At 43.2% G+C, this 23095-nt stretch overlaps 1 protein-coding gene across 1 annotated transcript; it reads right to left on the bottom strand.

Moving 5' to 3' along the window:
• Positions 1-6336: 6336 nt before the first annotated feature.
• Positions 6337-20628, bottom strand: LOC133410110 (galactose-specific lectin nattectin-like). The gene is made up of 6 exons (XM_061690868.1): positions 20566-20628; positions 20317-20338; positions 19671-19756; positions 19384-19518; positions 6500-6608; positions 6337-6350 (listed from the first exon to the last, which is right to left on the bottom strand). The coding sequence occupies exons 1-6, from the start codon at positions 20626-20628 to the stop codon at positions 6337-6339; spliced, it is 429 nt and encodes a 142-aa protein (XP_061546852.1).
• Between the last annotated feature and the right edge of the window lie 2467 nt (positions 20629-23095).

The raw sequence follows: 23095 nt of genomic DNA, 5'->3' as shown, positions 1-23095 counted from the left end.
GAACAGATAGCTTTGTTCAGTCTGCGCTGTCTTTGCTGAGGCTAGGATAAGCGTAGCTGCTGACCCAGAGCTCTGTAAAATGTATAGACGCCTCTTTCACGAAAACGAACACTCATGGAACCTCGAGAGTAATAGGTGATTATAAAATTCAGGTTCCTACAGTATCAATAGTGGTAGAAATTAACTTCAATCCGTAGCCAAGAGGGGACATCTGGTGGTGGTGTGGAGATGCTAGACTATTTGATAGTCTAGCATGGCATTCCAAATGAGGATAGCTGTTGACATGTTGTTGGCGGAGAGAGGAGGAGTATGTGCTATGTTCAGGAGGACAATGCTGCACATTCATTTCCAACAACACAGCTGCGGATGGCAGTCTCACTGATGCCATAGAGGGACTCCGAACCCTTAACCCCCACTCTGGTGTTGACACCTCCATGTGGGACTCCTGGATAAATGCCTTTGGAAAATACAAAGCCGTGGTGTCCTCAATTTTTGTTATCAATCGCTGTTTTTACATCAATTTAGATCTTGTGTGGATGTTGTTGTATTCCTTGTCTGCATTTTCTCATTAATAGATTGATAACAACAGCAATCTCACCCATGGATAACCGGATGGCTCAAATATATCCTTTACTTGGTCCTGACTCTGAAGATAATGACAGTAATGATGATAATCACGTGCATTATGATCTGCGTGATTTATTTCCAGATCCAGGTGGCTATGAATAAAGATTAACATTGCCTCTGAGAGTAAATGTATGTGTTTTCATAAAAAATATCTTACAGTCAAAAATCTAACTGAAGTGACTGAAATATGGTGATATGAGAACTTGAGTAAATATGTGATGAACAGGAGGGAAATGTCAGAATAAAAGTATATAAATTATCTCGTTTACTCTAATCCTATTTCAAAGCATGCATTTAGTAGTATAATGTTGATTTAGTATAATGTTGATTGTATCATGTGTATTGAAGTTGTCTGTGAGTCTGTTTACACGTTGCTGCTATGTGCTACCCCAACTTTATAGCAGCAGCAGCTGTGTAACTAGGAATCGCCCTAAGAAAATAAAAAGAGAGGGATCGACAGAGTTTGTTCAGAGAGGTAGGAGTTTGTAAACTGTGAACAACTCTTAATCGTTCTCCTCGCGAGTATATAAACCATCTCTTGTCTTCCTTCCTTGTTTATTGTTTATTAAACGTTCTCGATTGTTTGAACCTGACAATATGCCCCACAAGTAGGATGTGCCCTAGAGGTGAAAGAGAAATTCTGGAAGGAGAAGTAGTTCTGAGCATCCCAGACAGAGAGAGAGTCGTGATTGGTGCAGATTGTAATGGACATGTCGGTGAAGGTAATAGGGGTGATGAAGAAGTGATGGGTAAGTACGGCATCCAGGAAAGGAACTTGTAGGGACAGATGGTGGTAGACTATGCAAAAAGAATGCAAATGGCTGTAGTGAACACTTTTTTCCAGAAGAGGCAGGAACATAGGGTGACCTACAAGTGCGGAGGTAGAAGCACGCAGGTGGACTACATCTTGTGCTGAGGAGTTTACCAACTGTAAGGTTGTGGTAGGGGAGAGTGTGGCTAGACAGCATAGGATGGTGGTGTGTAAGATGACTCTGGTAGTGGGGAGAAATATTAGGAAGACAAAGGCAGAGCAGAGAACCATGTAGTGGAAGCTGAGACAGGACGAGTGTTGTGCAGCTTTTCGGGAAGAGGTGAGACAGGCTCTCGATGGACAGGAGGAGCTTCCAGAAGACTGGACCACTGTAGGCAAGGTGATCAGAGAGGCAGGCAGGAGAGTACTGCCAGAAGATACACCAACAAGACCAAAGTCGTCCATATTCTGCTCTAATATATTGGGGTATTGTGGTTGATTGCTATTTTTGAGATTTGAGCGATTTATTAGGGGATTTAGCGAAAGGTTAAAGTCACCTCCCATGATAATTGTAGAATTGGCTGACAAGTTTAGCAAGTGAGAAAAGAGCCTGTGAAAAAAGGCAGGATCATCTTTATTCGGAGCTTATACATTGACAATTGTGTAAAGTTTGTTTAATATTGTAGCCTGTATAATTATGTATCGGCCCTCTGGATCTGCAACTGTTCTATTTATTATAAAAAGTAGTCTTTTATGAACTAGTATTGAGACTCGTTTTTGTCTACTGTTATAAAAAGCCGAGATAGCCTGAGTGAAATTAGAGTCAATGAGGTATTTTTCTTCTGAATTAGTAAAGTGCGTTTCTTGTAATAGGAGGAGGTCTGTAATCCATAAAGCGGCACGGTGGTCGACTGGTCAGTGCATCTGCCTCACAGTTCTGAGGACCGGGGTTCAATCCCCAGCCCCGCCTGTGTGGAGTTTGCATGTTCTCCCCGTGCCTGCGTGGGTTTTCTTCGGGCACTCCGGTTTCCTCCCACATCCCAAACACATGCATGGTAGGTTGATTGACAACTCTAAATTGCCCGTAGGCGTGAATGTGAGTGCGAATGGTTGTTTGTTAGTATGTGCCCTGCGAATGACTGGCAACCAGTTCAGGGTGTACCCCGCCTCTTGCCCAATGATAGCTGGGGTAGGCTCCAGCACGCCCGCGACCCTAGTGAGGAGAAGTGGCTCAGAAAATGGATGGATGGATATAATCCATAATCTTAATTCTCATTGCCTGCGATCGAATGCCCTTGACATTCCATGACACAAAAGTTAAGGGTGACATATATATGGGTGCGTGTATCGTAATTTTAAATAGATTGGGTACTATGTATTCTTTGTTGCTGTTTTTTTTTGTGATAGTTTTCTGAAGATTTTTTGGTATTGTGTTGACAATTGTTATTTAGAGAGGGTGATAAAGATGCTATATCTAAGTTCAGCAAAACCAGGGTACATAGAACGGTAGCGAACAAACACTTAACAGAAAACAAACATGAGTGACAAGGGGATAATATGGTGTGTGGTGGTTGTTTGTCGTGTCTTTTGAGCGACTTGTGTGTATAGTGTGTGTGGAAACACGCAGAACAGGAAAACTGACAGATTGGTTTGAGGATTTATGCTCGTGGCTTGAGTGATTCTGTTTTTTCTGTTTGTCTAAATAAAAGTGGAAAGAATGAAACAAAATACAATACGCTTTTGACAATTAATAACGACAACAGATCAGAAGAAGTACTTATTTCGAAGAGCCAGGGCGTGACGTTGGCATCATGAAACAGTTGGCCATCGACATATAGCTCGTTGACAACTAGACACGCTCGATTGCCTTTCTGTTAGATATATTTTAGAAGTTATCATTTATTTGCTTAGCTTGCATTAGTATTTTGCATTAGTATTATGGACAATATTTAGATAGAAAGATGTCTCGCCTTCAAGAAGATGACTCAGCAACATCCGATGGAAGGGCGCCTTGACCAAGGACGTGATCGGATGTGGTCGGGGACGGGAAAGGTGTCGTCTGGTCCTATGTTTTGTGTTGTGTCTTAATGCTTAGAACATTATGTCTTGTAAAACCCTCCTATTTTCAAATAAATGTAGGAGCGACGGGGGAGATTGTTTAGAGCGTGTTGAGAGGCTGTAACCTGAACAATCTCCCATGCGCCCTCCTCATGAGTAAAATGACCAACGTCTTCATTCCTTTTGTGTTTATTCATTATAATGTTTGGTAAGATAAATCCAACACTTTCTCACGGTGATTCTTCATCATCGGGTACAAGGTTTTCGCATCTCATTGATTTCCTTGGGGAACTGGTCGTTCATTCCAAACGAAGTCTCTTTGAGCTCACAACTTTTGATTTCACGAGCACTTTTTGCTGAAAGTTATCACACTTTGCAATGATGGGACGTGGTCGGTTTCCTGGACGAGGGCCTCCCAATCGATGAACACGGTGAAAGGTAATCTTGTCGACTGTGTCTTACTGTATGTTGAGCGCGGAGATCATAAACTTTTAAATCTGCGCCTCTGGGTCTTCCAGAGCATTTTCTGAAATGCCCGAGAAAATGAGATTGTTGAGCACGCTTCGTGATTGAATGTTCAGCGTAGTTTCTTTCATGAGTTTATATTCCAGTCTAACAGTTTGTAGTTCTGCTGACGTTGACATCATGTTTGATTGAAGGGCAGTATTATCTAATCTTAGCTCTTTGACCTGTTGTTGCGTGAACTCCAAGCTCTTTCTGACTTTGGGGATCTCTTGGCGAAGCAAGTTAAGTGTAATTGATGATTTCTTGTCGATTGAGAGGAGGACAATCGACTGTGTCTCTGTCGAATCAAGTAAATCCTCAGTCAAAGTGGATCCGCCTTTTTTCTCTTCAGTGGCAGCTAGACGTGGGGACTGGGATCCAATGATTTTCTGGGATCATCCATGACAGACGAGTTGGCGCTGACATAGCTGTGCGAATCTCAAGTGCCTCTCTGCGAGTTACCGCTGCTAGCGAAGCTGGTGAAGGAAAAGAGAAAAGAACGCAGTGACAGTCCACCGCTGAAAAAGGAAAAAGACTGGACAGGAAGATTGGAAAAAGATACATTTTGTCTTGTAATAACTGCTTTTCCAAGTCTATGCAAGGGGCCCTGTCATGTTTTTCGTCTTTGTAAATCACGCAATCTCTCGGGTTGGCACAGCATGCTCACCGCCGCCGCATTGTGCTTGAAATACAGTCTACCTAAGGAGGTAGAATTATAAATCCATCCATCCATTTCACGGACTGCTTATCCTCACTCGGGTCGTGAGCGCGCTGGAACCTATCCCAGCTGACTCTGGGCGAGAGCCGGGATTCATCCTACACTGGTCGCCATCCAATTTTAGGGCACGTACAAACAACCATTCGTATTCACATTCACACCTGCGGGCAATTTAGAGTCGTCAATTAACCTACCATGCATGTTTTGGGGATGTGAGAGATACTCGGAGTAAACCCACATAGCCCACTCGTCTACCGTGCCCTAGAATTATACATATGTTGAGTAAATTCATTCATTTGCTTTCCACAATTCTTATTTTTAGAGTAATGATTAACTGTAAGTGGCACGGATCTGTCTCACCGTTCTGCAGAACTGGGTTCAAATCGCCTGTCTGTGGGTTTTGCTTATTCTCTTCGTCCCTGTGTGGGTTTGCACGGGGTACTCCGGTTTCCTCCCACATTCCAAAACCATGCGTGGTAGGTTAATTGAAGACTAGAAATTGCCCGTAGGTGGGAATAGTTCTTTGTTTATATGTGCCCTGTGCATGTCTGGTGACCAGTTCAGGGTGTATCCCGCCTCTCGCCCAGAGTCAGCTGGGATAGGCTCCAGCACGCCCGCGACCCTAGTGAAGATAAGCGGTACGGAAAATAGATGGACGGATGGATTAACTGTAAATTTCTAATCAGCCTAAAGGCCAAAAGTTGTGTGATTTTTTTTTTTTTTTTTTTAATATGATGCTGCTATTATTTATTTGGTTGTAAGCATGCCTTAAGACAACTCCAATCCTTTCTTTTGGTTATCTTGGTTGGTCATGTATGACTCTGAGCCCTTTAAAATTTAACCTTGAGATAGATAGATTGATAGAAGATAGATAGAACCCAATGATATAAGATGGACCAGTAAGCATTTGTGGGATAGTCCCATATTATAGTGTTTCAATGGTTTAGGATGTTGGACCGTTTTTTCCAGGAAGCTCAACATATTTTCATTTTTGTTTTGTTTTTTTACTTACTTAGATGTTGGTGTTTGTGTGTGTGTGTGGTTTTATTTTTTATTTTCTGAACTTCAATTTACCACCTTATAAATTGTACCTGTCACTGCCATGTCCAGCCAGGCCAGGATAATAGTAAACTACATTCCCTCAGGTAACACATACATACTGTAAATCACTAGTCAGTTGTGCTCCGCTAATTATGAGGAAACAGTCTAAGCCAAAAATGTCAGGTGAAATTTTTGTCCCAGTCCAGCCCTGCTGACACATGCAAGATGGCACTGAAAGAATAGCCAGAAAACTCATCTTAAATTCAAGCTACAACATAGAGTGCAATGTATTTCTTTTTAAATGAATGATGAGAAAAGCAAACAGAGACATGCACAAATAGATTATATGAATTAGAAAGCCTTTGAGTGTCCATGTTTATTTGACTATTCGTAAAACTAACAATTGTGACAATTTTTGCAAAAAGTCATCAAAACATTGGAAAACACACTGCAATAAAACCAACTTGAGTCTGATTCTGTTACTAGTGTTTCAAATCTTTGGCACAGACAAAGGATCTTTGATTAGGACACTCAATATCATTCCAGGGTGCCTCTGTAAGGAAACAGAAATAAACACAAAATGTTAAGTATGGTATTGCTACATTATTGATTAGGTTTGTCATTAATTAATATTCATTTACACCAGACAACCTGCAATAAAAGTTGACAACACCAGAAGACAATTTAAACCAACCAAATATCAAAATAACTATTCTTCATATTCAAAATTCCAAAACAAGGTTATAGATTGATATACTTCCCTCTTCACATGAAGATAATTACGAAAAAAGCATTCATACCTTGAAAGTTTATCACTGTACAGTCTTGATTTGTATTCATTCTTGGCCGGTTATTCGCCCAGTCATTGAAATCAAAGGGTGAGCCATCTGTCCATAAAAATTCTCCATCCTGAAAGACAAAGTCACTTTTTTTTGTTATACACCCAAAAATAAAAAAAATCATTTGAGAATCAATGAAAAAGACATTTAAGTGACTCAGTAATAAAACACTGATTGCTTGACAGACTTTATGTCCTGCCTGTAAATACTGTATTGCATAGTTCATTTTACACTTGAAACTATGTGAGTCCCAGGATGCACATGTCTGGAAACAATGAGTCATTGCAATTTATCATCACGGAATACATACAGTTTATGTATCTTCCGCTATATGACGGTTGTTGCTTTGCGGTCCTGCTATATTGCAGATTTTTATGTTATACATTGCTCTTGCTCTCTCTCATTATGTTTCAGCCTGACACAGTCGCAATCTTTTTAGGACGATATATTTTCCCCAAAACTCTCACGATAAACAATAATATCTTTGATGTGTTTTTTTATGCCACCGATGTAATGACATTATAGTGCTTAATAATTCAAGTACATCCTTTTTAAGAACAATTAATTTTCAATTCTAAAGAACATTAAACCCTGGCATTGTGATGTAGAACTATAAATAAAGTACCTGAGATAAATAAAAAAATCACACTCAGGATCTTTTTGCAAAAATTGCACTTAAACAAATATTAAACATTTTGCACATAGGTCTAGAGTCATTAACTCACTAAAGAGACCCAAACAATATCTCAAAACCTGCCAAATTTGAATGAATTAAAAAGACACCATGTATGTAATCAAACACATTTGCGCTTTGTCACTGTTTTTAAATCAGATGCCATACATTTTAATACCACAGTTTTTTTTTAGTCTTTGTTTTTATTTATTGAATGAAGGTTGTTGTGTTATGTACTGTATAATTTCGGCTGCCTGTATAATTTCTGCTGTCTCTTGGCTGTTGAAAAAGAGATTTTCTCTCGCAATAAGCTTTTACCTGGTTAAATATAGGATGAAATATAAAATAAGGCCTGCCCTTGAGCTGCTGGACTGTGATGTGATGAGACCTTTGCCTGTCAATCAAATGAAATGAAAATGGACGCAAAAAGAATATGCTTCCTGCGTTCATGCTAATTGTTGTGCGTCAGAGACACGGGAGGCACATTGAACGAGATCCCTGTGTATGTATTGATTGTTAAGCTCTAGGTAGGGCTAAAACAGAGACACAGTAGCAGGGCAGGCAAACATAGGGCCCCCAGCTGAAAGGGGCTGCAAGAGATGCCTGATGTTGAGCCATATCAATGAAAAAGTGCTGCTTCGGCCTGGTGCACACAAAAAGATAATCGGTTTGTTTTTGTCCCGATTTTGCCCTTTCTCGACCAAGGACGACAAACAGCAGACTATCTTATGTCTCAAAAGATTTTCAGATAAGATTTCCGTGTGGTCTGAGATGCGTTCAGAGTGAATTTGGCCGGATAATAGGGTCTGAAACGGGTCATGCAATATTTATGATGAAAAATGTTCATGTGTGTAGAGAAAACAGACTACTCCTGAGTCTTGAGGCCATGAAATGGAATGTAGCTAATCAAGAAGCGACCTAACTGAGGAACAAGGACACGGCAGTAAATAAAAACAAATGTCCTAGCCGGTGTCATATTTTGTATAATTGGGTTCCCCAGATGGCAAGAAGTATTTTTCAAAGCAAGTCTGTATTGACTCTCCCTTCAGCAACACTCAGGAAACTTCATGCAACATTTCCAGTAGTGTTTCTTCTAACTGATAAACAATGTATTAGGGTTTGAAAAATCATTATGTGTGTACAGGGCCTTAAACACTGCAATGATATCTTGTCACTGTTAGGAATCACCGCATCGGGCCCCTTACTAGCTGTTGCTTCTCATGGGGCACTCTCCTAACAGACTTGCTTAACAAAAATACAAAAATACAACAAATTATAGCAGACATATTACTCAGAGCATGCATTGCTTTGTGCTGGTGCTTATTGGGTGTTTGAATAGAGAACCCTCCCGATCTCAATTGGCAACATGCTGAAAAGATGTGATACAACACCGTCTTTAAAGGCAAGATACCGGGGTACTATTTTAGTACCGGTACATCATGCAAACCTAAGCTCATCTGTGCATTATCGCCAATAACTGGGCTGAACTGTGGCGCAGCGGTTTGTCAGCAACAATAAACATTTTAATAACCACACTGGTGCCTTGAGATGCAAGATTAATCGGTTCCGTGACTACGATTGTAACTGAAAACACTCATATCTCAAATAATCTTTCCCCATTGAAATAAATGGAAATTACATATCAGCCCCCTCTCCCCCCAAAAAAGGACGCATCCTACCATTGTGCAAGACACTAAATTGGTTTCTCTACCATGGTTGGTATAGGCTCTAGGGTATGTATTCACCCTGCAACCAGAGTGTTGCTGGTTTGTATCCTGACCTATTCTGTCCCTGGGCAAGACACTTAACCCACATTGGTGTGACTGTGGAGCGAATGAATGTGTATGATGGTAAAGTGTTTTTGAATGCCTAGAAAATCGCTGTATGAATGAATGTATGGATGATGATGACAATTATGATGATGATGACGATTATTATTATTATCCATCCATTTTCAACACCGCTTATCCTGGTTAGGGTCGCGGGACGCTGGAGCCTTTCCCAGCTGACTTCGGGCGAAAGGCGGACTACACCCTGAACTGGTCGCCAGTCAGTGGCAGGGCACATACAGACACGGACAACCATTCACACTCACATTCACACCGTCACTGAGTGGGAACTGAACCCATGCTGTCTGCACCAAAGTCTGGCGAGTGTACCACTACACCATCAGTGACTCTAGTATTATTATTATTATTATTATTATTATTATTATTATCCATCCATCCATCCATCCATCCATCCATTCATCCATCCATTCATCCATTCATCCATTCATCCATTCATCCATTCATCCATTTACTGACAGTTATCTGAGGTCAGGTCGCGGTGGCGGCAGCTTAAGCAGGGAAGCCCAGACTTCCCGCTCACCAGCCACTTCGTCCAGCTGTTCTGGGGGTTCCCAAGGCGTTCCCAGGCCAGCCAAGAGATGTAGATTTTCCAGCGCGTCCTGGGTCGTCCCATGGGCTTCCTCACGGTGGGACATACCCGGGGCTCCTCACCAGGGAACCTAACCAGATACCTAACCACCTCATCTGACTCCTCTCAGTGTGGAGGAGGAGCAACTCCACTCTGAGACCCTCCTGGATGACTGAGCTTCTCACCCTCTCTATAAGGGAGAGCCTGCACACCCTGCGGCGGAAAGTAATTTTGGCTGCTTGTATCACCAATCTTGTTCTTTTGGTCACGACCCACAACTTGAGATCATAGGTAAGGTAGGAACATAGATCAACCAGTAAATTGAAAGCTTTGCCTTTTGGCTCAGCTCCTTCGTTACCACAAAAGACCGAAACAGAATTCATATCACTGCAGACACTGGACCGATCCGCCTGTCGATCTCGTGGTCCACTCGTCCTTCCTCCACTTGGGGCAGGATCTCTTCCTTGACCTGGAGCGGACACTCCTCCCTTTATTTACTGAGGACCATGATATGAAATTTGGAGGTGCTGATTTTCATCCCAGCTGCTTCACACTCGGCTGTGAACTGCTCCAGTGAAAGTTGAATATCATGGTTCGATGCAGCTATCAGAACGACATCATCCGCAAAAAGCAGTGACATAATACTGGTGTTGCCAAACCGGACCCCCTCAACACTATGGCTGTGTCTAGAAATTATGTCCATGAAGGTAATGAACAGAATCGGTGACAAAGGGCAGCCTTGGTGGAGTCCGACCGTCAATGGAAACGTGTGAGATTTACTGCCGGCAATGCGGACCAAACTCCTGAAGTATTCTCCACAGGAATCCCCGAGGACCGAACGCCTTCTCCAACTCCACAAAACATATGTAGACTGATTGGACGAACTCCCATGCATCCTCCAAGACGCTGCTGAGTGTGTAGAGCTGGTTCACTGTTCCACATCCAAGACAAAAACCACACTGAATCTGAGATTCGACTCCCTTACGGACCTTCCTCTCCAGAAGCCCAGAATAGATCTTACCAGAAAGGCTGAGGAGTGTGATCCCCCGATAATTTGAATACACTCTCCAGTCCCCTTTCTTAAAAAGGGGGATCACCACCCCGGTCTACCAATCCAGAGGTACTGTCCCCGATGTCCATGCAATGTTGCAGAGGCGTGTCAACCAGGACAGTCCTACAACATCCAGAGCCTTTAAGAATTCCGGACGGCTCATCCATCCCTGGAGCCCTGCCACCGAGGAGCTTTTTAGCCAGCTCAGTGACTTCAAGCCCAGGGATAGGGCTTCCCTCTTGGGAAGGTGTGTCGGTAGAATTGAGGACGTCTTCAAACTATTTGGCTCACCGACTCAAAACATCTTGAGTTGAGGTAAGCAGTGCCCCTTCCCTACTATACACAGTGTTGATGGTGCACTGCTTCCCCCTCCTGAGACGCCGGATGGTGGAAAATAATTTCCTCAAAGCCGTCCGAAAGTCGTTTCTATGGCCTCACCGAACTCCTCCCTTTTGCCTCAGCAACCACCAAAGCTGCCTTCTGCTTGGCCAGCCGGTACCCATCAGTTCCCTTCGGAGTCCCACAGGGCAAAAATGCCCAATAGGGCCTCCTTCTTCAACTCGATGGCAACCCTGATCGCTGGTTTCCACCAGTGGGTTCGGGGATTGTCACCAAGACAGCCACCAACCACTTTAAAGCCACAGCTCTGGTCGGCCACCTCTACAATTGAGTGAACATGGTCTACTTGGACTCAATGTCCCCTGCCTCCACCTGGATGTGGGCGAGGTTTTGTCGGAGTTGGAATTTGAAACTTCTTCTGACAGGGGACTCTGCCAGAGGTTCTCAGCAGGCCCTCACAATACGGTTGGGTCTGCCAGGTCGGACCGGCAACATCCCCCACCATCGGAGACAAGGAACGGTTGACAGCTCTGCCCTTCTCTTCACCCAAGTGCCCAAGACATGCCGTAAGTCCAATGAAAAGACCACAAAGTCGATGATTGAACTGCGGCCTAGGGCGTCCTGGTGCCAAGTGCACATGTGGACATTCATTATGTCTGAAGATGGTGATTGCTTTGGACAAGCCGTAATGAGCCTATAGTTAGAACACACACTCCAGTCCACTTTCTTAAAAGGGGGGACTATCACCGCAGTTTGCCAATCCAGAGGCACTGTCCCTGATGGCCATGCAATGCTGCAGAGCCGTGTCAACCAGGACAGCCTCACAGCCTCCAGAGCCTTGAGGAACTCAGGGCGAATATCATCCAGCCCTGGGGCATTGCCATCAAGGAGCTTTTGAACCACCTGGATGATCTCACCCCCAGAGATAGAAGAACCTACCACAGGGTCCCCAGACACTGCTTGCTCATGGGAAGGCGTCTCGGTGGAATTGAGGAGGTCTTCGAAGTATTCTTCCAACTGACTCACAACGTCCTGGGTTGAGGTCAGCAGCGTACCGTGCCCACTATACACAGTGTTGACAGTGCACTGCTTTTTTCTCCCGATAATTTCCTCAAAGCCGTCCGGAAGGCATCATTTTCCATGGCCTCACCGAACTTCTCCCATGCCCAAATTTTTGCCTCAGCGACCAACAGTGACCCCTTGGCCAGCAGGTACCCATCTGCTGCCTCCAGTGTCCCACGGGCCAAAAAGGCCCGATAGCACTCTTTCTTCAGATTTACAACCCCAATTCCAATGAAGTTGGGACGTTGTGTTAAACATCAATAAAAACAGAATACAATGATTTGCAAATCATGTTCAACCTATATTTAATTGAATACACGACAAAGACAAGATATTTAATGTTCAAACTGATACACTTGATTGTTTTTAGCAAATAATCATTAACTTAGAATTTCATGGCTAGAACACGTTCCAAAAAAGCTGGGACAGGTGTCAAAAAAGACTGAGAAAATTGAGGAATGCTCATCAAATACCTGTTTGGAACAACTAGATTGGCCTGCCTGCAGTCCCATTGAAAATGTGTGGCGCATTATGAAGCGTAAAATACGACAACGGAGACCCCGGACTGTTGAACAGCTGATGCTGTATATCAAGCAAGAATGGGAAACAATTCCACCTACAAAGCTTAAACAATTAGCATCCTCAGTTCCCAAACATTTATTGAATGTTGTTAAAAGAAAAGTGATGTAACACAGTGGTAAACACGACCCTGTCTCAGCTTTTTTGGAACATGTTGGAGACATCAAATTCTAAGTTCATGATTATTTGCTAAAAACAATAAAGTTTATCAGTTTGAACATTAAATATCTTGTCTTTGTAGTGTATTCAATTAACTATAGGTTGAACATGATTTGCAAATCATTGTATTCTGTTTTTATTCATGTTTAATAAAACGTTCCAACTTCATTGGAATTGGGGTTGTAACGTCATCCCTTACCGGTGGTGTCCACCAACGGGTTTGGGGATTGGCGCCACGACAGGCACCGACAACCTCAGGGCCACAGCTCGGTCACCTCAAAATAGATGCATGTAACGTGGTCCACTCGGACTCTGTCACCCACCTCTCCAGGGATGTGGGCAAAGTTCTGTCAGAGGTGGGAGTTGAAGCTCCTTCTGACAGGGTACTCTGCCAGACGTTCCCAAGAGACCCTCACAATACGTCTGGGTCTGCCAAATTGGACGGGCATCTTCCCCCACCATCGGCGCCAACTCACCACCAGGTGGTGATTGGTTGACAGATCCACCCATGTCTTCACCCCAGTGTCCAAGACTTACGGCCACAAGTCTGATGATACGACCACAAAGTCGATCATTGAACTGTGGCTTAGGGTGTCCTGGTGCCGGGTGCACACGTGTACACCCTTATGTCTAAACATGGTGTTTGTTATGGCCAATACATGGGGAGCACAGAAATCCAATAGAATGGCCCCGAAGAAAAAGGCAAACTGCTCAAGAGAGTGTTAGGAAGCACTTCTCAGTGATGAGCAGAAAGATCTACGCGTTGTGCTACTGTAATTGACTGTGCCTCACGTAATGCAACGAAGATACTTTTTTTTTTTTGTTTGTTTTTTTGCTCTTTATTACAACAATTGAATGACGTCAACTCAAATGAAAAGGAAAATTGAAAAGGAAAATTGAGGATTTATGCCTTGGAGGTAGAATAGAAGAAAAGAAGGCAGGAAGTAGTCAGAGGAAAACAGAGCTTTATAATTTTCAACCCAATTTCAACAGTGTTAGAGTGTTCTGGAATGGTGGCGGTGGCCAGAGAAAAGAGACAAGAAAGAAAAGACAAAAAGTGACACCACATTACCCAAGCATGATTTACCTTAAGCCTGGATCAGGTTTGACACTGACGACAACGACGAATAGGCTGACAAAAATGAGAAAGTGCTAACTGGTGATAGTGTGAGCTAAGCCATAAAATAATGATCAAAAGGAATGTGCAGCAAATTGGTCAATAGAGCAATTTATCTTTAAAATCACAATGTGACATCACACTTACAGATTTTTTTTTTTTTTTTTCCTGAACAGAAAAAGAGTTTTCCCTGGATCTGTTTATAGTCTTCTCTCTTCTCTCTCTACACGAACGACTGCACCTCAGCGAACCCGACTGTCAAGCTCCTGAAGTTTGCAGATGACACCACTGTCATCGGCCTCATCAAGGACGGTGACGAGTCTGCATATCGGCAGGAAGCGGAGCGGCTGGAGCTGTGGTGCGGCCGACACAACCTGGAGCTGAACACGCTCAAGACGGTAGAGATGATCGTGGACTTCAGGAGGCATCCTTCGCCACAGCTGCCCCTCACGTTGTCCAGCTGCCTTGTGTCAACCGTCGAGACCTTCAAGTTCCTGGGAATTACAATCTCTCAGGACCTGAAGTGGGCGACCAACATCAACTCCGTCCTCAAAAAGGCCCAGCAGAGGATGTACTTCCTGCGGCTTCTGAGAAAGCACGGCCTGCCACCGGAGCTGCTGAGACAGTTCTACACAGTGGTCATCGAATCAGTCCTGTGTTCTTCAATCACAGTCTGGTTTGGTGCTGCTACAAAAAAGGACAAACTCCGACTGCAACGGACAATCAAAACTGCTGAAAGGATTGTCGGTACCCCCCTACCCACCATTGAGGACTTGCACGCTGCCAGAACTAAGACAAGGGCGTGCAAAATCCTCTCGGACCGTCTGCACCCCGGTCACCAGCTCTTCCAGCTCCTTCCCTCAGGTCGGCGCTACCGATCAACGCAAACTAGAACTAGTAGACATTCCAACAGCTTCTTCCCTCTTGCGATCAACTTCTTAAACACCTTACCTATAATTCTATTACAACAAGCTGGAATTTTTTTGACTTGAGTTCGTTGTCACATTTCTGTGGGGCCAATTATGTATTACTCGTGCACTCACTGTAGTTGTCTCGCCATGCTGCACTATTTGCATATACTGGCCACTCATGCCAGAGCAGCATCTGCTCCATTTGCACACTGATTGAGGAGTATCTGTAACATTTACACAACCATCATTGTCCCAGATGATCGCACTACTCGTCACTTTAAACCGCATACACTCCTTGAAGTCTCGGCGCCCTTTGCACAATGGTCATTGCACCGGACTATTGCAATATTAGTCATTCGAACTGCTCTAAGTGCTAGAGGACTCTGCATCTTTTTGCACAATTGTTTTTGTCGATGTCTTTATGTCTCCAAAGTGTTCTGTAAATTGACTGTCTGTTGTACTAGAGCGGCTCCAATTACCGGAGACAAATTCCTTGTGTGTTTTGGACATACCTGGCAAATAAAGATGATTCTGATTCTGATGTTGGGAACAACCCAAGTAACCGATCCATACAAAGAAAGTAGAACAAATAAATTCTGAAATTAAGTTGTGTATAAAAATGTAAAATGACACAGGAAAAATAATTTAACACCTAGAATATATCAATAATCAAACAGCAATCCAGCCAAGGTCAGTGCAAATGAAAATCACCTGGTTCAGTCCTAAATGATGGCCTACAAAAGGTCTCATTGCCAAGGTGTGAGTAAAGACACATCTCATGATGGGTAAGAGCAAAGAGCTGGCTCAAGACATTCACAAACTAATTGTTGCAAAACATAACGATGGCATTGGTTTCAGGTGCATAACTCAGCTTCTGAACGTTCCAGTGAGCATGGTTAATGCCATAACACGTAAGTGGAAAGCCAATTATACCAACTTAAATTTGCCTCGATCAGGTGCTACTCACAAGATTTCTGACAGAGGAGTGCAAAGAATAATTCAAAGAGAATTAGCAGGTACTGTTGTCACAAGAAAAATAGCGAGTAATGTACTTCGCCTCCATGGCATGTATCCATGTTTACCACGCAAGACCCCATTGCTGGAAAAAAAAAGCATGTCCAAGCTCATTTAAAGTTTGCTGAACAACATTTGGACAAGCCAGTTACCGGTAAATATTGGGAGAATATAGTCTGATGGGATGAGAGTAAAATTTAACTCTTTGGAAGCCATAATGCACAACACATTTGGAGGTGAAATGGCACTGCACATACCCCTAAAAACAACATATCAACAGTGAAGTTCGGAGGTGGGAACATGTTGGTGTGGGGCTGCTTTTCAGCAAATGGTACTGTGCATGAATGAGAGGGGTGGTGGAGGAAGAGTGAGGCAACGGAGAAGAGATAGCAAAGGTGGAGGACTTTAAAAACTTGGGGTCAACCATCCAGAGCAATGGTGAGTGTGGTCAGGAAGTGAAGAAACAGGTCAAAGCAGGTTGGAATGGGGGGAGAAAGGTGTCAGGTGTGTTATGTGACAGAAGAGTCTCTGCTAGGATGAAGGGCAAAGTTTATAAAACAGTAGTGAGGCCAGCCATGATGTACGGATTAGTGGCACTGAAGAGACAACAGGAAGCAGAGTTGGAGGTGGCGGAAATAAAGATGTTGAAGTTCGCTCTCGGAGTGACCAGGTTGGATAAATTTAGAAATGAGCTCATCAGAGGGACAGTCAAGGTTCGAAGTTTTGGAGACAAAGTTAGAGAGAGCAGACTTCGATGGTTTGGACACAATGTCCGGCCCCGGCACCGTTTACCTGCAGCTACTATGGGTTGAAGATGAAGGAGAGTTGGAAAGCGGGTCCTTAGGCAGAAAGAGAAGAGGAAAGCAAAGAGCCAAGAAGTGAATGTGGGGACTTTGAATGTTGGGAAAATCTCGGGACCTGGTTGACATGAGGATTAGGAGAAGGGTTGATATATTGTGTGTCCAGGAGCCCATGTGGAAAGGCAGTAAGGCTAGAAGTTTAGGGGCAGGGTTTAAATTATTTTACAATGGTCTAGATGGAATGAGAAATGGAGTAGGGGTTATTTTAAAAGAAGAGTTGGCTTAGAATGTCTTGGAGTTGAAAAGAGTATCTGATCGAGTGATGATGCTTAAATTTGAAATTGAGGGTGTTATGTATAATGGGCGGCACGGCGACCGACTGGTAAGTGCGTCAGCCTCACAGTTCTGAGGACCAGAGTTCAAAATCCAGCCCCACCTGTGTGGAGTTTGCATGTACTCCCCGTGCCTGCGTGGGTTTTCTCCGGGGACTCCAGTTTCCTCCCACATGAATTATGCATGAATTGGAGACTCTAAATTGCCCGTAAGTGTGAATGTAAGTGGGTGTGAATGTGAGTTTGAATGGTTGTGTGTTTGTATGTGCCCTGCGATTGGCTGGCAACCAGTTCAGGGTGTGCCCCGCCTCCTGCCCAATGATAGCTGGGATGGGCTTTTTTAAGAACATGGGTGATGTGCAGAGCTGTGGGAACTATAGAGGAATAAACTTGATGAGCGATAAATTTGATATATATATATATATATATATATATACACAGACAATGTATATACTGTATACAGTGGCTGAAATAAGTATTTAACACATCACAATTTTCTCATTAAATATATTTCCAAAGGTTCTTTTGACATGAAAATTTCACCAGATGTCCGGAACAACCCAAGTAATCCATAATCATGTATTACTCTGGTGTGATTTTCAAATCTTGAAAGTTCCATTGGCTTCTTTTATGGACCTTGAGTTTCAGTTCTTTCAATAGATTTTCGATTGGATTCAAGTCAGGTGATTGGCTGGGCCGTTTATTTTTTTTTCTTTGAAACGTTGGCAGTATGTTTAGGATCATTATCCTGCTGAAATGTCCACACATGTTTCATTTTCATCATCTTCTTAAATGGAGCCAATCCCGTTAAAGATTTTTGTCAAGAATGTCTTGGTACATTTGCCCATTCATCATTCCTTCAATAATATGAAGTTTACCAGTATCATTAGCTGAAAAGCATGACCACACCGTACCTCCTCACTGTTGATTTGGTGTTATTAGGGTGATGTGCAGTTCCATTTCTCTTTCAAACGTGGTGTGCATTATGGCATCCAAACAAAAAAAATTTTGTTTGGATGCCATAATTTCATCAGATGTTGGGAACAACCCAAGTAATCCACACTCTTCTGGAAAAAAAAAATTCACGACAGCCATTTGCATCCTTTTTGCAAAGTCTACCACCATCTGTGCCTCCAAGTTCCTTTCCTGGATGCCGTACTTACCCATCACTTCTTCATCACCCCTATTTCCTTCACCAACATGTCCATTACAATCTGCACCAATCACGACTCTGTCCCTCTATCTGGGATGCTCAGAACTACTTCGTCTAGCTCCTTCCAGAATTTCTCTTTCACCTCTAGGTCACATCCTACCTGTGTGGCATAGCCACTAATCACATTATACATAACACCCTCAATTTCAAGTTTCAGCCTCATCACTCGATCTGATACTCTTTTCACCTCCAAGACATTCTTAGCCAACTCTTCTTTTAAAATAATCCGACTCCATTTCTCTTCCCATTTACACCATGGTAAAATATTTAAACCCTGCCCCTAAACGTCTAGCCTTACTGCCTTTCCACCTGGTCTCCTGGACACACAATATATCAACCTTTCTCCTAATCATCAGTCAACCAACTCCCGAGATTTTCCTGTCATAGTCCCAACATTCAAAGTCCCCACATACAGTATTAGGCTCTGTGCTTTCCTCTTCTCTTTCTGCCAAAGAACCCGCTTTGCACCTCTTCTTCGACTTCGACCGACAGTAGCTGAATTGCCAACGCCGCCCTTCGGGTTGACGGCACCGGTGGCGGACGTTGTTAACCAGGGCCACGACCGATCCGGTATGGAATTCTTTGAATGAACGCTCATATTTGTTTGGCGAAGTTTTAAGCCGGATGCCCTTCCTGACACAACCCTCTGCCTTTATCCGGCCTACAGTTTGCACTGGCTTGTGCCCCCCATAGGGCTGCATTGACATCTTTTTCATGGACACCCCTGCTTATTTCAGCAAGACAATGCCAAACCACATTCTGGACATGTTACAACAGCGTGGCTTCGTAGTAAAAGAGTGCAGGTACTAGACTGGCCTGCCTGCAGTCCAGACCTGTCTCCCATTGAAAATGTGTGGCGCATCTTTAGTCATGTTATATGAATGTCACGGCATGCGGATGTATGACCTATGGCTATATATTTCTGTTGTAACTCATGCATGCAGTTCTGTTTTAGATGGGCATATATTCTGGTAGTTTACGTCTGACTGGTAGGGGGGGCTGCGTGACTAGTATAGGGAGAGATTTGGTTGTGTGAATCTTTGCGTTATATTGTTGTTTAAAATGTATTTATTTTATTTCTGTCTTAGACCCCTTCTAAAATGATAATCTCAAGGGGTGACTTTATAATAATAAAGTTTATGTAAAAGTCTCCATTAAACAACAAAACATATTTTACCTCGACCCGGTCATGGAGTCCAATCCAAGAACGCCTAAAAGATCCAGCCCCTGCCAGAATCAGGTGGCGAACTACTTCATTTTCCAGATTATTGTGGATTGAAACCAGGTTTCCACCAAGAATGTTGCAAACAGTCTAATGGGAGAAAAACAGAAGTAACAAAGTAAATCACAAAATAAACAGGATTTATCCCCCCCACATCTCTCCCTAAAAAATGAGTTGCATTATAAATTTTCATTTAATGTGCACAGGACTACTAATGTGTGGTGTGTCACCAAATAATGTACCTCAGCAAGAGCAAAAGTTAATTTCTCATTTTGAAAGATTATACAGCGGTTGTCCAACTGAGTCCAGCGTGGAGGGCAATACTGATCTGCAACATATTTTGTAGAACAGAGAAATTGTACACAGCAGTCTGATTAGGAGTTTGTGCCTTACAGCAAGAAGGTTCTGAGTTTGAATTTTGATTGTGGTCTTTCTGTGTGTCTGTTCTGCATGTTCTCTCTGTGGCCATGTGGTTTTCTCTGGGTACTCTGGCTTCCTCCATAAAAATGTATAGTATATGGTACCTGCATGCATTTTACACACTGGTGTTACATACTGGACTGTCTCAAGGGTGTCATGCCAAAGCCGGCACCCAGAATTCGCTTTTGTGTGGTAGACCACAGCTTCCATCCATTTTGTGCCAAGCGCCAGTTCTTTTGCTTCAATGATGCATGCATCTGTGCTGTCTTTCAGACTGACCCTTTTTTATCTTAATTACAGACTCATAATTGTCTATCAGTGTGAATGTGAGCATGAATGTCTGTCTCTTAAAGTCAGCCATGTGATTGACTGATTATCAGTCCAGAGTGAGTCCCGCTTCTTGCACCGTGTCTCATAATTCTGAAACATAAATTAAAAAGTGTTGTGGTATAGAAAATAGTTACTAACCTCTCTTTAAAGCAAAAGCCCACTATGAGAAAGGGAAGGGGAAATGCTGTATAAATCAAATTATACTGTAAATTGTTTATCATGTTAATTTAGAAAACGCAACAGCTAATATAGGGTAGAATATGAATAGATATAATTCAAATCGTCATTGCTCATATACTGTAGAACTGACTTAGTAGATTTTTTTTATTTTAAGTAAACTTCTGCCCAAATCAGCAAGTGGTCTATATATTACATCATTTTACTTACTGTTCCAGTCAACAGTCCACTGATACCACACAAGAGCAACAACAAGTGAGGACCAAAAGCCATCTGTGGAATGAGAACAAAATACATATTACAATATTGGCTGTACGGGTTTGGATTCACAATTAACAAATAATAATTATTGATCAACTGAATTTAGAAAATTCAAGATTTAGTATAAATAAAAATATAAAAGTTGATGTGACGTGAAATCTTACCTTTGCTGTTGTGATGCCTGATGCTTGGCAAATTAACTGAGGACAGAAAAGAGCAGCCTTTAAACATGCTAGCACTTGACTGATGTCATGTCAATCTTAATTGTATTTGTTTCAGCCTCAAATGAGCTAATAATTACCACCTGGCTCTTGACATGATGAAAAGCATATGCCGACACCGACATCGTTATAACAAAGGCGTGCATAAAGGAATTCATGGCTCATTTCTTTGTTTTGTTTGTATAACGAACTAGCACACTTTTGATACACACAGGCTAAAGATAGTTTAATTTGTTAAAACTTCAATATCAAACACTAAACAGTTGTCATGGGTTTGTGTTCCGGTTTTTGTCTTGCCCCTGTTTCATACACACCTGCTCATGAGAGCATCTTCACCACCTGTGCCTCGTTCACCCTAATTACCCCTTGTATTTAACCTCGTGTCTCATTCTTTCACATCGCCAGTTCATTCGTCTCGTCGCCAGTTCGTTCGTGGAATGCGTGTCGTCGCATTCCAGCATTTCTTGTTTCCACGTCACAGACTCACAGTAAGACTAGACCCTGTTCCGATTATCGACCTCGCCTTTTTGCCTCATGTTTTGGATACTGTTGCCTTTCTTGGATTGCCTACCTGTGTACCGACCTCTGCCCATATATTAAATCTCTCTTTTTTGTGGCTCCAGGTGAAATCAAAATGGACCCTTGCAAAGTTGATGCCGTGACTAATTGGCCCATTCCCACGTCACGCAAAGACGTACAAAGGTTCTTAGGGTTTGCTAATTTCTACAGAAATTTCATTAGAAATTTCAGTTCTATAGTCTCGCCTCGCCACACAGACTTTTCGTATAGAACCCGCTTTGTCAGGCAGCTTTTCAGAAACTTAAATCGAGCTTTACCTCTGCTCCCATCCTCACTTTGCCAGATCTCAAACAGCAGTTTGTGGTAAAAGTTGATCCGTCTGATGCCGGTATAGGAGCAGTGCTCTCCCAGAAATCTCTCAAGGATGGTAAATTACATCCTTGTGCTTATGTCTCCAAAAAACTGACCCCAGCCGAGAGAAATTATGACATTGGTGACCGTGAACTGCTGGCAGTCAAGGTGGCTTTCGTGGAGTGGAGGCACTGGCTAGAGGGGGCACATACTCCGCTTTTAGTATGGACAGATCACAAGAACCTGGAATATCTTAAATCTGCTAAGAGATTAAATGTGAGGCAGGCTAGATGGGCTCTGTTTTTTACTAGATTCAATTCCACGTTATCCTACCGAGCCGGTTCTAAAAATGGTATGCAAGATGTTTTATCACGCATTTTCTGCGCAAAGAATTCTTTGTCCGACCCTAAAACCATTTTGCCCAAGTCATGTTTTGTTTGGAACATTGAGACTGCGGTAAAGGAGGCTCTGAAGAACACTCTTAGCCCTGAAAATTACCCTGAAAACAGGCTTTATGTGGTTCCGACCTTAAGGGCAAGAGTCATCCACTGGGCTCACACTAACTGTATGTCACCCAGGCATTGCCAAGACTCAATCTGTGGTCGAACAGCGCTTTTGGTGGCCCAATGTTAGAAGGGATGTTACCAATGATGTCAATGCTTGCCAGGTATGAGCTGCCAAGCCCTCTCGTCAACGTCCTTCTGGGGAGTTGCGACGCCTGCCAATACCACAACATCCTTGGTCAGACATCTCCGTAGACTTTGTGACGGGATTACCGGCCTCGAAAGGAAAAACCACAATTCTCACAGTCGTGGACAGGTTCTCTAAAATGGCACACTTCATTGCACTCCCGAAACTCCCCTCAGCGATAGACACTGCCGAGATAATGATACACCAGGTATTCAAGTGCCATGGTTTCCCCAAGAATGTGGTATCAGATATTGGTTTCCAATTCATTTCGGTATCAGATGTTGGTCTCCAATTCATTTCGCTATTTTGGAATCTCATAGGTGCTACCATCAGTCTGTCATCTGGGTTTCACCCTGAAACTAACGGCCAAACCGAGAGGCTGAACCAGGACCTGGAGACTGGGCTCCAATGTCTCGCTTCACAGGAACCACGATCCTGGTCTCAGAAACTGGTTTGGGTCAAATTCTCTCACAATTCCCTCCCCTCTGCATCCACTGGTCTATCGCCTTTTCACGTTGTGCATGGTTACCAACCATCTCTATTTCCTGCCATAGCCCCAGAGTCCACAGTTCCAGCGGCATTGACTTTGGTGAGATGCTGCAGGAGTACCTGGGAGCGAGCCCGCCAGATGCTGCTGCGCCAGGGACGGTCCTACAAAACCGCTGCTGACCTTCGGAGGACACCGGCCTCGAACTACA

Source organism: Phycodurus eques, chromosome 11, assembly GCF_024500275.1.
Source record: "Phycodurus eques isolate BA_2022a chromosome 11, UOR_Pequ_1.1, whole genome shotgun sequence".
Taxonomy (NCBI): Eukaryota; Metazoa; Chordata; class Actinopteri; order Syngnathiformes; family Syngnathidae; genus Phycodurus; species Phycodurus eques.
This window is presented reverse-complemented; position numbering and strand designations above follow the sequence as displayed.

Bases quoted from the DNA above. Each gene is read 5' to 3' on its own strand.
- LOC133410110 (XM_061690868.1), bottom strand. From the start codon at position 20,628: ATGGCTTTTGGTCCTCACTTGTTGTTGCTCTTGTGTGGTATCAGTGGA. The intron at 20,339-20,565 runs GTAAGTAAAATG...CCTTTCTCATAG, and splicing joins GTGGACTGTTGACTGGAACA to TGGGCTTTTGCTTTAAAGAG. The intron at 19,519-19,670 runs GTACATTATTTG...TTCTCCCATTAG, and splicing joins TAACTTTTGCTCTTGCTGAG to ACTGTTTGCAACATTCTTGG.